At 37.1% G+C, this 14,746-nt stretch overlaps 1 protein-coding gene across 2 annotated transcripts in view; it reads right to left on the reverse strand.

Moving 5' to 3' along the window:
- LRRC7 (leucine rich repeat containing 7) overlaps window positions 1-14,746 on the reverse strand; it is a 575,718-nt gene that overhangs the window by 38,368 nt on the left and 522,604 nt on the right. For both annotated transcript variants that reach the window (XM_043877735.1, XM_043877734.1), the window contains one exon: window positions 1,227-1,319. In XM_043877735.1, the coding sequence (XP_043733670.1) occupies window positions 1,227-1,319 (93 nt within the window). The remainder of the gene's footprint in view (window positions 1-1,226; window positions 1,320-14,746) is intronic.

Raw genomic sequence — 14,746 nt, forward strand, 5'->3', positions numbered from 1 at the left:
CTGTTCCAGTCACTTAATCAAAGAAACTCTTACTTATGGACACTGGGGATTTCTTTCCCTTCCATTTTAATATAATATGTACAGTAAGAATAATTCTTCCTCTTGGTCCTTTCCTCTTCCTTTCTTCTCCAAAAAGAAAAAGAAGGGCATAATGGATGGTAGGAAACAAAAAGAGTGGGAAGAAGTGGAGGAACATATGGGATTAAAGGCAATGGAAATCTCCAGAGTAGGGGCATACAAGTTTTTTCAGAAATAGGTTTTTTGATCAGAAACTGATGTGTGGGTTACCTTTATAACAGTGGCACATTGAAAAGGTCTGTACCAGCATGTAACTCAGAAGTAAGTCAAGAGCCTATGGAGGTTTTACTTATATCTAATTTCTGTCTTTCTTCATCACCCAAAGTTTTATGATGTCACTTAATGCAGTTAAATTTGATGAGGTCAAAAGCAGACAGTTTCAATTACCATCAAATTATAATTACTAATTGTTTAGAAGCTGAGAGTATTAAAACACTGATGGCAGAGGGCAGATTATGCAGCCCAGGGTACATTTTTTTGAATAAAACGTCAAGTGTTCTTCAGTGGGATCAGACAGGCCAAATGTGAGCATAGCAGCATGCTGGATATCCGGCAATGGCTGAGGTTAGAGTCAGGGGAGGAGGTGAACCTTTACCCACGGTTTGGCAAACAGGGGTGAGCATGAGAGAAGGCCCCGATCCCTCTGCCATGGCTAACTGATGTTCTCATAGGACATTTCTTTTCTCTGGTCTTTCAGTTCTACAACCCCATCAGTGAAATACTTTACAAATATGATGGATTAAATATAAAGATGTCATTTAACTGGCCCTGGTGTTGAATCAGTATTTATTCATTCTGTTACTATGAGAAAACATTTTCTCAAACAAGTGATCTACAACTTTTGGAAACAAATTGTTAAAAATTACCAGTGTAGCTTCCTTTACAGATATATACAACGGTGAACAAAACATAAAGTAAAAAACAAACAACTTCCTTTTCAAAGAGAATGTTTAAATTTATTTCTTATTCGTAGGATTTGTCAATCACTGCAGTGAATGCTTTTTTCCCCTTGCCGAGAAAGTTTCTAACTGGTTTCATAGTTAACTAGCTTATTAAAGCACAGGAAAACCACAAAATTTTAAAAATCTTTTTTGCTATAGTACAGTGCTTTGCTAATTAAAATTGTCAATAAGAAATTCACTTCTTACCTTGTCAGAAGGTTTAAATGGATTTCCTTGTCCACTAATTCCACCACTGATACTAAATCCAAGGCCAGGATTCTTTTCTATTCTCACACAAAACTATGTAAAAAAAGACAAAAAAGTAATCAAATACATGTAAAGCTAAATATCTTCAAATAATTGCATCCTACTAGAAAAGATTCACGTTTCACTAAAGTTCTCAGGGTTAGCCTATGTTAACTTGGTACACAAAAGACAGTATAAACTCTGACAAAATAGTATTTCTCTGGTGGTGATGTTCAGTTGCTAAGTCATGTCTGACTCTTCGTGGGCCAATGAGCTGCAGCTTTTCTGTCCTCCACTATCTCTTGGAGTTTGCTCAAATTCATGTCCATTGTGTTGGTGGTGCTGTCTAACCATCTCATCCTCTGTTGTCCCCTTCTCCTTTTGCCTTCAATCTTTCCCAGCATCAGGGTCTTTTCCAGGGAGTTGGCTGTTCTCATCAGGTGGCCAAAGTATCGGAGTTTCAGCTTCAGCAACAGTGTTTCTATAGGCATCAACTAGGATAGGAATTAACTTAAAATTACCTGAGCAAGCAGACATGAGTAAGTATTCATTCATTATCACGTGCAGGACTAAATTTTGATTAGCAGTTTGTAAAACTTAAAAAATCTTTTAACAATAACAATTGCATTATTTTAATTATCTACTTTAAATGCACATATATTCTGACTAATTAGAAAGAGCTGTGTGACTGAGTGAAAGAAATTTTGCAAATGTAGACTGAGGGAAGAGATGGCTATGTAATTTAAATTAGTTTATGCTGTTCTCTAGGAAAGTAGAACAATTCATCTCCTGGGTAGATAATTCTATTGTTTAGATACAGTAGAGGCTTTAATTTGAGAAAGGGGTGAAGTTTTAGCCACAGTTTGAGTGAAGGTGGAAGAAAAGAGAAAAGAAAGACTCTGAAAAGGGTTCTGGGTTTTGGCAGCAGCTCCTGAAGAGACAGTTAACAGGTCTTAAAGGAAAGAGGAAAAGACTGAAAAAAGAAAGAGGTCAAAAATATGGAGGAATTGTTTGAGATAGAGAAGAGTCAGTGAATATTTAGGACTGTGAAGGCTAATATTCTAGTATCCTGTTCTCTGTTACCTCCCCAAACCCCAAATCATAAATGAGATCTGTTAAACATCAGAGCCCTATGCTTTCCAATGAAATGATGGCATTAGAAGTAGATCCAGCTTGGGATAAGGAGGTAGTAAAGGTAACAGCCATTATAAAATTTGATGCAAAGATGCAGATCAAGAATTCAGCAGAAGGGACATCAGTGTCAACATTGAGCTAGAGCAGGGGTCCCCAACCTCCAGGATCTAATGCTTGATGATCTGAGGTATAACTGATTAATAGTAATGGAAATAAGGAGCACAATAAAAGTAATGCACTTAAATCACTCTTAAGTCATCTTGCCCTCCCTCCATCCTGTCTATGGAAAAACTGTCTTCCACAAAACTGGTTCCTGGTGTCAAAAAGATTGAGGACCACTGCCCCAGAGAAACTATAAAAAACCTAGGAATTCTTGATGATTCAGAGCTAGGGATGTGTGTGGGGGGACTGTGGGAAAATGCTAGTTTTCCATCTGAAGTGGGACAGGGTGATCCCAGATGACTGAAAGAGTTGGGAACCCCAGAGGGCGAATATAATTTGATTACATAACAGGAAAAAAACTTTTATAACTTTAATGTACTGAACAAGTACCGAAACTAGGATGAACCAAGTGTTATCAGATATTAGCAGGCAAAAGGTTAATAAAGAGTTAAGAAAAAAAATTAAAAAAAAAAAACATTAGAATGTATTTTGTATTTATATAAATACATACTGGAAGGGCTTCCCTGGTGGCTCTGTGGTGAAGAATCTGCCTTCAGCGCAAGAGACCGCCTGCAATGCAGGTGATGCAGGTTCGATTCCTGGCTGGGGAAGATCCCCTGGAGAAGGAAATGGCAACCCACTCCAGTATTCTTGCCAGGGACAGAGGAGTCTGGCGGGCTACAGTCCATGGGGTTGCGAAAGAGTAGGACACGACTTAGCTACTGAACCACAACCTCCATCATACTGGAAATGTTCTTTAAGATGATTTTGTTAGGTAGTTAGAATAGGAAACAGGAGTCCAAAATGGCAGTGGCTAAAAGACAAGGAAGGGAAAAGCCCGAGAAAATAGAACAAAGGAAGGTCAAAGAAAGGTCTGAGGACAGGAGTGAAGAACAAACAACACTTGGCTAACCCTATTTACATAGGGCAGGCCCAGGGGGTAAAAAAAAAAACAAAACATATAAAAAGAGGAGCCAAAACACTCTCTCTCTCCCATGCACTGGGGCGCTCTTCTCTTCACATCTTTGGGTCAACATGCCCTCATGCCTCAAGGATGGATTTTCCTGTTATTATCTAAATAAAATAGAGCTGTAACATGGAGCTGTACCACTGATTTGTCTAAGAGCTATAACACGGTCTGTCCAAGACCCGAGAGCTATGACAGGCCGAGGGCTTTAATGTCCGTCACTCCAAATCTTTGTTGTGACGACACAGAACCGAGGAGCATACACTCGCCTGACAATTGGAAACATCAGCTTAATGTTTTCTCCAGCAACACTTCTTAGCCTATTAATTTGCTTATGGGCAAATGCAAATGCCCAAAATGTTCTCTATATCTTTATTTTTAAGGTACATTTAATCCTTACCTCTTACACAGTTCAAGGCAAACTTGAGTCCTACTTCTGGCTTAATTAGCATATATTGTGAGTTGATGGGAACTGGATCAATTTGTTCCCATCAAATCTCATTAAATGGGAACTGGCCATATAATGAGACTATCTTTAATTCACTGTCATATTCTTTAATAGTAAATACAACGGTTAACTATTATATGCAGTTCACTTGCAGCACAAGAACAAAAAACTATCCAGTAATGTGATTTTTATGGTGAAGTCATTAATGAACAGTTTCTAAATGATGAGTAACTGCAATTACCATAAGTACTCTATGTTTTATTTTAAAGATACATTTAATTAAAACTTTTCCTGTAGTTGATCTAGATTTGTTAAAACTAGTTATCATATGGTGGTAGAAACTACAATTTTGAATAGTTTTATATTTAAATGGCTCACTCTCTATGAACATGAACATATAACAGCTTGATGTAGCTTGAAGGAATATTTTAGCCTTATTCAACATACCATTTCACCTAGTAGTCCTTTTTTGTTATTTGTCGTTAATTAGAAAATGAGAAGAAAGGAACTAAACATAACTTAAATATTTTACCTTTATATTTTCCAGTATATCTGTGCATTTCCAATTAAATTATTAAAAATTTAGGTTGTATTTTTCTAATGTGAAAATTTTATATTTTACAATGTAATATGTGGAAGGTATGCACACTTCCAGCTTTCTCCAGACCACTATAAAAACTGAAAGGAAACATACGCAACAGATTTTATTTACAAAGTAAACTGCTGAGAACACTTTTCAGCTATTCTCCTGTAGTGACTATATCTATTTTATAATATTGTCAATCTGGAAGGAAGTAAAAATCTAAGGAAAGCAAATTTCATATGTGCCAGGTATATGAAGAACTGCTTCATATATTTTTTAAATAACAGAAATAATAAAGATGACACTGTGGTTTTATAAATGTGACAAACAGCCATACATTCTGATCTGAAGCTAGACTTCTCTTGGGCATGCTATGGTATGGTTAATAGGTTGTGTTGTGGCTGTTGTGTCCCTTAAGGCATGTCAGAGACAGTACTCATCTCACATATAAGGAGTTCCACCTGTCTGCTAAGGCCCAAAGGGGCCATGAAATGTAAGAGCAGAGAATACTTCAAGAAGCAGTCTGAAAGTAAAGAAGTTTAGCCAAGAGGAAATGCAGTGTTCTAGCAAAAGGTCAGATCTAGAGGCTAATAAATAGCATATTTAGTGAAAATCAGCTTTTCTTTATTTTCTATCAAGTTACTGATATCAACGAGTGAAATTTCTGACTGAAGATATTGGCAACAGTTTGGCAATAAATGGTGCATTTGCTTCTTGTGGAGTCTGCTTCTGTCATTTGACTACTTGATAATTCTGGTTTATATTGATCTTGTTCCAATTAAAATACTGGGTCATAACTTAGAGAGGCCTGTGACAAAATGGATTGTTATGTAGCAGTGAGGCTCTGTGAATCATAATCTATAATCTCTGGAATTCAGTGATCTGATTTGGTCTTGCAATGCTCTAAAACCTAGTTATAAGAATAAAGGAAATTGTTGCACCTTAAGTGTTTATATATATGAACAACATGTGTGCATATACATGCACATGCATGGATGTGTGTGAGGTGTAATTCAGGATTAGAGAGTTGCATTACAGAAAGATACCTGGTGATGCTGTAGTTAACTTGCTTACTGTACTTTGTTCTAGGGACCATTCCCTTTCCTAGCAGTGTGTATTTATGAAGCTTTCAGTGGATACCTGCTGTTTTTGCTGCTCAAGCGCCATTCATTCTTTGTCTGGCAGCTATCATCTCCAATTCTCTTTGAAAACCACCCACTTCTCTATTCTTAGCCTCTATGCTTTCAGTGAATCATGTTATCTAGACCTAAAACAAAGCACTGTATCCCCTACAAATATCATTTATTATAGGATGGGCAGGCAACCTGATCAAATAGGAGAAATGAGAAGCCTATTGGGATTTTCAGGAAAGAGAATCTTGCTCTATCTTGCTAGTTTTAAGACTGAGAGGGTCTGAAGCTCTTGAGCTATCTTTCTACCAATAAAGAAATTAAAAAAAGAGTGGCTAGTCCCTTCACTGTACAGCAGAAACTAGTCATTCTTTCTTGATTTCTTTATTGGCTCCTCTTCCGTTCATGACCTTTAAATGATAGAGTGATTCAGTGCTCAGACTTTGACCCCCTTCTCTTTCGTATCCATACACACTTGGAAGGCATCATAGACTGAATGCACAAGATTCAGCAAACTCCGGGAGATAGTGAAGAATAGGGAAGCCTGGAGTGTTGCAGTCCATGGGGTTGCAAAGAATCAGACACAACTGAGTGACCGAACAACAACACACACCTATATGGTTTCATTCAGCTGCAGGATGGATGACTCCCAAATTTATATGTCTCTAGCCCTGGCCTCTCCTCTGTACTTCAGATGTTTATATTCAATTACCCACTTGTATCTCAATCTCAATGTCCAGTGAATTTCTGAAACTTGTTGTTTAGTTGCTAAGTCGTATCTGACTCTTTTTCAATCCCATGGTCTGTAGGCCACCAGGCTCTTCTGTCTTTGGTGGTTTAGTCGTTAAGTCATGTCTGACTCTTGTGACCTCATGGACTGTAGCCTGCCAGGGCTCCTTTGTCCATGGGATTCTCCAAGCAAGAATACTGAAGTGGGTTGCCATTTCCTTTTCTAGGGGCTCTTCCTGACCCAGGAATCAAACCCAGGTCTCCTGCACTGCAGGCAATTTCTTTACTGACTGAGCTACAAGGGATTCTTAAATTTAGCATGGTCAAAAGAAACATCGTAAAGCAACTATACCCCCAAAAAAGAACAAAGAAATCTGGCTCAGAGAACCCACTATTGAGTGAAACATCTTAATGGCGGGGGGGGGGGAAAGGAAGGGCTAGTGTGGAAAGAGGAAAACCAGTAGAATAGTGATAGCCACGTGAAGAAAATTTAAAGAAAGAGGTCAAGCCACATGCTGAGAGATGATGATGGGGATCTCACTATGGGACTTGACAGAAGTAGAGAGAATGCTTTGTGGTACTGAAATTAAGCTTGAAATTAAATTTGCTGCTACTTTTACTTTTAGTACCTGGTGTTATGGGTTATTATATAACAGGGCTTGTGTGATAAAGAATTCTATACAATTATATAAAATCTACATAAAACTCTGCATTTCCAGAATTTCTAAGAAGCATATGTAACAGGCTCAAAAATGTATAATAGTTAGAAAATATATAAATATTTAAGAACAGTTACTATTTTGACCCTTCTATTTTCATTTTTTTTTTCTGTTGTGAATTAGAGATGAGAGTCCAACTAAATTGCTCATTAAATCTTTTGAAGAAACATCCTAATGGAAAGATTGATGAATAGGGGCTTTCCTGGTGGCTCAGGGGTAAAGAATCCAACTGCCAGTTCAGGAGACATTGATCCCTGAGCCGGGAGGATATTGCATGTCTCAGAGAAATCAAGCCCGGGCACCACAACGGTTGCGCTCCTGCTCTAGCGCCCGGGAAGCACAACTATGAAGCCCACGCGCAGTAACTACTGAAGCCTGAGCTCTGCAACAAGGGAAACCGCTGCAGAGAGAAGCCTGCGCACTGCAACTGGAGAGGAGCCCCTGCTCGTCGCAACTTAGAGAAAAGGCCACGCAGCAGCGAAGACCCAGCACAGCCAGAAAGAGATAAATAAAATTCGTTTTTTAAAAAAGAGAAATTGATGAATCAAATCCTTCTAGTAGCATTTTCGAGATTTTCAGGAAAAAAATTGCCAACTCTATATGTTTCTAGAAAATAGAAACACATTTTTTTAGTATGTAAATGAATTTAAAAGGTTATTCACTTCATTTCCTTAATTTTACACTTAAGGAAAGCAAGACCATACATATATTTAGTGGAACACTGAGAGAGGCCTTCTGATTCCTACTACAGTGTTTACTGAATCCCACTATCTATAATAACTGCATAAAATCCACAAGTCAATTTGTAGAATTTGTTGTGATGAGTTAGACATTATTTGTGTTGCACTATGATTTGTAATTTCAGAATTGCAGTCCTAAGGTTACTGAAGAATAAAATTTTATGAGAAAATATGAATTAATAGCTGTGTTTTAAGTGGAGCAGGATGAGGTATGGGATGTCCCTGAAATCATTTGAGTAAATAATATAGATTAAAACCATCTTAATATCTGTTTTCTATAATCTTTATTAAATTATTGCTTTTTAATTTAAAAATTCATAAATAAAACCCCCAAATATGTCCAAGTTTTTCTTTTTACATTAAACTATTAAGCATTCAGAATAATGGTTTTTTCTTTACTTGGTCCCGATAGATGAAAGCCTCATCTGGAAACCCTGTGAGCCCTTCAGGCAGCTGATCAGAGTGTCTAAAGAAATGTCTGAAATCATGTGCTAGCCAATTGCTTCATGAATTATTATATGCTCCACATATTATTAAGTATTAAAAATGATTTCTTCCAGGGTACACTACAGCATCTCCTTCAGGGAGGGTTTCTGAGCTTTGTTTTTTTGTCCTTGAATACGATGGATGGGAACTGCTTTGTATAACTCATAGGGCTTATTCTAATGTAATTCTAATGTAATGTTACAAGTCTTCTTTCAGGCACAAACTTTAGTTTGAATGTATACTCCTGGTAGGAGACAGCTCTGCAGGTCTGGCCATCCTGATGTGTAAGGTTCATTAGCAGGTATGTCTTTTTTCTTGTCTAGGGCAGACAGGAACTCTAGAGTGTATTTTTTATATTTTTATTATTCCAGTGTGAACTTACTCTTGACCCCTGTGTTTGGCCATAGTGTAGCAGGCTGTAGCTTATAACGTGGTAGACTCATGAAACTGGATTTTAAATCTAGTTCTGCTTCTTCAAATCTTAGGCTTCTAGTCAATAAAACAGGAACTGCTCTATCCATCACATTATTGGTTAGATGAAATCAGTTAATATATGAAAGGATTTTGAAACATTTGAAGCATCAAGCTGTTTTTCCTTCCTATTTATGCTTTGGAGTCTATGTGTTCTACATATACAAATATGCTTTGCCTTGGAAGGAAATGCAACCCACTCCGGTATTTTTGCCTGGAGAATTCCATGGACAGAGGAGCCTGACAGGCTATAGTCCATGGGATTGCAAAGAGTCGGACATGACTGTGTGACTAACACTTACTTACTTACTTCACTTATACATTTGCAAAAGAGAAAAAGTTTATTTCAGTTTCTTTTAAAAATATTCAACAAGTTATGTATGAATTGTGTATGCTTCTAAATAGTGTTAATAATAATAACAATTCAGCTGGTAAATTGTTGAGCCATAGAATATCTCAAGTATTACTTCTCAGCCTTAGCTACACAATAGAATCACCTGGGGAGTTTCAAAAATTCCCATCACTCAGCTCACATTTAGACTAATGAAATCAGTTTCTTTGGGAATGAGGCCAGGACATTAGGGTTTTTCAAAGCTCCTGAACAGCCTCCCTCCAGAAGTATGGAGGTTCCTCAAAAAACTAAAATAGAACTATCATGTGTGTTAGTCATTCAGTCCTGTCCGATTCTTTGTGACTCCATGGACTGTAGCCCACCACGTCCCTCTGTCCATGGGATTCTCCAGGCAAGAATACTGGAGTGGGTTGCTATTCCCTTCTCCAGGGGAGCTTCCCAACCCAGGCATCAAACCCAGGTTTCCAGCATTGCAGGCAGATTCTTTTACCATCTGAGCCACTAGGGAAGCCTAGAACTATCATATGATCCAGCAATTCCACTCTGGGGTCTATATCCAAGAAAAATGAAAACACTAATTCAGAAAGACGCATGCACCACTATCTTCAAAGAAGCATTATTTACCATATCCAAGACTTGGAAATGATCCAAGTGCCCATCAACAGACAAGTGGATAAAGAAGACGTAGTATATATATATAATATAAAAGGCCATATAAAAGGATAGAATTTTGCTATTTGCAACACATGAATGGGCTTAGAGGGTATTATGCTAAATGAAATAAGTGAGATAGACAAATACTGTAGGATATCACTGACATGCGGGATCTGAAAAATAATACAAATGAATATATATGCAACACAGAAACAGACTCATAGACATTGAGAACAAACTTCTGGTTACCAAAGGGAAGAGGGGAGGGGGTAAAGATAAATTAGGGGTATGGGATTATCATAAACAAACCATTATGTATAAAATAAACAACAAGGATATGTTATATAGTATGGGGAACTATAGCCAATATCTTACAATAACTTATAATGAAATATAATCTGCAAAAATACTGGATCACTACGGTGTATGCTGCTGCTGCTGCTAAGTCGCTTCAGTCGTGTCTGACCCTGTGCGACTCCATAGATGGCAGCCCACCAGGCTCCCCCGTCCCTGGGATTCTCCAGGCAAGAACACTGGAGTGGGTTGCCATTTCCTTCTCCAATGCATGAAAGTGAAAAGTGAAAGTGAAGTCACTCAGTCATGTCTAACTCTTCGCGACCCCATGGACTGGAGCCCACCAGGCTCCTCCGTCCATGGGATTTTCCAGCAAGAGTACTGGATACCTGAGACTAAAATAATATTGTTAATCAAATATACTGCAATAAAAAAGTTGAGAAGATTCTAAAGTATTAGCTGAGGTTGAGAAAAACTGATATAAAGTATTATTTTACTGAGAAGAGGAGGATAAGGTAAATAGTCACTTGGACTGGGAAACAAAGGGAGGAGCTGAGAAAATGGATATGATGGCTAAGAGTTTTCATGTGGAATGGGAAGGAGTCAAGTCTTCACTCTGGTTTTCTTCAACTAACTGCTTAATACAATTCTATGATTCTCTATTGTATTTGTCAATAATAGTTTATTTTTTGTCAATAATAGTTTATTATTTATCAATAATAGTTTAATATTGTCAATAATAGTTTATGTATTATAATCCCTTATTTTTTCTTTTTTGAAATTATTTTTAATTGAAATAATTGCTTTACTATGTTGTGTAGGGTCTACTGTACAGCAAAATGGATCAGCCATGCATATACATATATGCCTTTTCTTTGGGATTTCCTTCCCATTCAGATCTCACAATGCATTAAATAGAGTTCCCTGTGCTATACAGTTGCTCTCATTAGCTCTTTATTTTATACACAGTATCACTAGTATATATGTATCAATCCCAATCTCCCAATTCCTTCCATCCTTCTTTTCCCTCTTGGTATCTATTTATTTATTCTCTATCTCTGTGTCTCTATTTCTTCTTTGCAAATAAGGTCATCTATGTCATTTTTATAGATTCCAACCTAAATATCCATCAACAGAGGAATGGATAAAGATGTGATACATATATACAATGGAATATTTATTACTCATTCATAAAAAAGAGCAAAATTGGGTCACTTGTATAATCCCTTTTCTAAGTAGAGTTCCCTGATAATGAATTTCAAGTGACATGCACATGAGTTTGTTGAAGGTAATTTGTTAAAAAAGATATCCATTATTATACATCAGATTTCTAGTTTATAGAAACTAATACCTTGAATCTGGATAGTACTTTATGCTTTAAAAGTCACTTTCATATATTTTATGTTAATTATAGAGATAAAAACAGACTTTCTACTTAATTTCTATGAAAAATGAATATGTAAAAATAAGTGTATTAAATTAGAATTCTTAGATATTTTGCCTTGTCTTCTTGTGATGGGTAGTTTGAAAGTTGAGATAGTTTCATCATTCAGGAGGAATATCAAAGTTTACTAAGTGCTTCTTTATGGTTAAAAAAAAGTTAAGTGTGCTGGCTAGCTACAAAATGACATTCATTTAAATCCATTCAATGTCATTGGTGGTAGAATTTATTATGTATTTTCAGGGGTATACAGAACTCATTTTAATCATAGTAGAATTATTAATTCTATTAATGATTAACATATTAGAGTTATTATTATCTAATCATAGTAGAATTATTAATTCTATTTATGATTAACATATTAATCATTAGTTCTTTAGGCCACACTAAGGGATACAGAGGTAAATTTTTGTTGATAATAAAACTTTCCATTTGTTGAATATTTTTGCTTTTCAAAGCATTGGACATGTTCATGTGAGTTCTAGTTAGTATCTATTCCATCTATATAAAGCAGTTCTATAACTCTGAACTGTAGTTGAAACAGGTTCAATTAACATTATTTGACAGAAGGGGACACTGAGGCTGCAGCAAGTGTCTGATTCATATGGTTAATTTAACAGTAAAACTGGCACACAGAACTTGGGTTTTGGGTTAAATAGCCCTGGGTAAAAATTTCAGCTTGACCAATTATACCTCTCACAAATTATTTTCTTAGTGCCTTGGTTTCTTCATTTATAAAAAGGAAGTAAGATTATTGTGAGGACTAAGTGCAAGAGTCTGTGTAAGCAGGACAAGCTATATAATTAGTGTGGCCTGATGCAAAATGAAAACGTGAGGCTCCTTGCTTAATGATTATTAAGAATTACAAGTTGGTGACAGCAGAGCATTAAACCAAGGGCAGGGCCCATCCACGTGCAGGGCTTTGTGCAGCTGTACAGATCTCACATCCTGAAGCCAGGCCTGTGTGCCAGGCACCTGGTGTGTACAGCACAGATAGACTATATGTAACATAAATAGCATAGCAGGCCCTTATGTATGGCAGCTGTTGTCCCTTCTTTTCCTATTTTCATTCAGACATCTCTTCCCTGAATTAAAAAAAAATACAGATTCATTGTAATTGGTCCTGTCGTTTATACCTATAGCATTCCAATAGGTAATTACTTTTTTAAAAAAGTTTTTGCTTATTCATTTATTTATGGCTGTGCTGGGTCTATGTTGTTTTGTGTGGGCTTTCTCTAGTTGTGGCTAGCAGGGTCACTCTTCATCGCAGTGGCTTCTCTTGTGCAGCACCGGCTCTAGATATGTGGGCTTCAGGAGTTGGGGCTCACAGGCTTAGTTGCTCTGCAGCATGAGGCATCTTCCCAGACCAGGGATTGAACCCACGTCCCCTGCATCAGCAGGTGGATGATTATTAAGAATTATAATCTTAATGAAGAATTATAATTAAGCATTATCCACTGCTCCACCAGGCATGTCCCAAGTGATTATTTTGTAACAGTAAAAATCTCCAAACTTTAATAGAAATTACTGTGCTTTATTATGCTATACCTAGCATTTCTATTGGTACTATGTTTATGATGTCTCCTTGCACTTAAAAATTATGAATGACTTAGGTTTTTTCTATACAGTACTTGATCAAATTTTACACTGTTGCTGTAATCATCTAAGAAAACTGTTTTACTCTTAATGGTCTTTTTAATGCACCACTAGACATGTCTTACGAAGATACAGTATTTTGATTTATATGTCTAAAACCCATGTTAGAAATTGTCAGTTACTTCCTGGGTCTTTGCACCTCAATCATTGCTCTATAATTTTCATGTGAAACTATATAGATCTTAAATGTTTTAAATATCCTCCTCCATTTTTTCTTGCTAAATACGGAAAACATCTTGCTTTTAACACATACACACATATATTGGAGAGGTCTGAGTTTTCAAAAGAAAAAAGACTTAGGAATGTAAAAAATACATAAAGTATTTTTATTATGAGAGTGAATTATATAACCTCCTCAGCCTCTTTTTGTGTTTTCTATCTGTATAGGGACGTTGGTACTGATAATCATTAAACAACATCCAGTATTTTAATTCTTAAAATCTTGTATTTCTATTTCTTTTGTTTCCAATTTCTTTAGTGCCAAACTTATTTTGCATGTGTATGTGTAAAACTGTATCACTTGACTGTCCCAAAAACCTTTTGAATGTTGTTGGTGGGTGGTAATGTTCTCATTTTATAAGGAGAAAAACAGAACCTCATGAAAAATTTAAAGACTTGGCCAGAGTCACACACTTTAATAAAAGGTAACATTAAACTCAAACTCCAAATTCTGAGACCTATTCCTAGTATTCTATCATTCATTGAATGCTATAGAGCAGGGGTCCCCAGCCCCTGGGCCATGGACTGCTACTGGTCCGTGGCCTGTTGGGAACTGGGTTGCCCAGAGGGAGGTGAGTGGCAGGTGAACGAGTGAAGCTGCATCTATATTTTCAACCACTCCCCATTGCTCACATTTCCACCTGAGCTCCGTCTCCTGTCAGATCAGCTTTGGCATTAGATTCTCACAGGAGTGTGAACGCTACTGTGCTCAAATCATCCCAAAACCAACCCCCACCCAGGTCTGTGGAAAAATTGTCTTCCGTGAAACCAATCCCTAGTGCCAAAAAGATTGGGGACCCCTGTTGTAGAGCTAAACAAAGAAGTGGAGAGGTTAGAAAAAGACAGATATGAAAGAAAACAGTGTAGTAGTTGGTGATGTGCTGGAAAATGTTTAAGAGCTGGCTGGGGGAAGGTGAGGGCCCTGGTCTGTAGTGTTTGCTGATTTCCCTAGTGTAATTATCCTCACAATTTCAATTTATCAGTGTGATGTCATCGAAGGTTGAGTTGGGAAGAGATGCACATTGTAATGAGCCAGGATGACTATGTGTCAGCCTGCCACTGGTAGTGGATAATTATTAGTCTGCATCATAAAAAATGTTCTGAGAAACTGTCTCTGGATTTGCAATTCAGGGGAAGGGAGAGCATCGTTTGGGGACTAGTACTATTTGTTTAAAGTCTCCTTAGACTTCCTCATGTTCACTCCAAAGTTTTTATCTCAGCATTCCAAATCATTTCAGCCTGAAACCAAGGCAGAAAAAAAAAACTGGGAATTTAAAAAGTAATTACACTTAAGTA

This window comes from Cervus elaphus, chromosome 20, assembly GCF_910594005.1.
Source record: "Cervus elaphus chromosome 20, mCerEla1.1, whole genome shotgun sequence".
Taxonomy (NCBI): domain Eukaryota; kingdom Metazoa; phylum Chordata; class Mammalia; order Artiodactyla; family Cervidae; genus Cervus; species Cervus elaphus.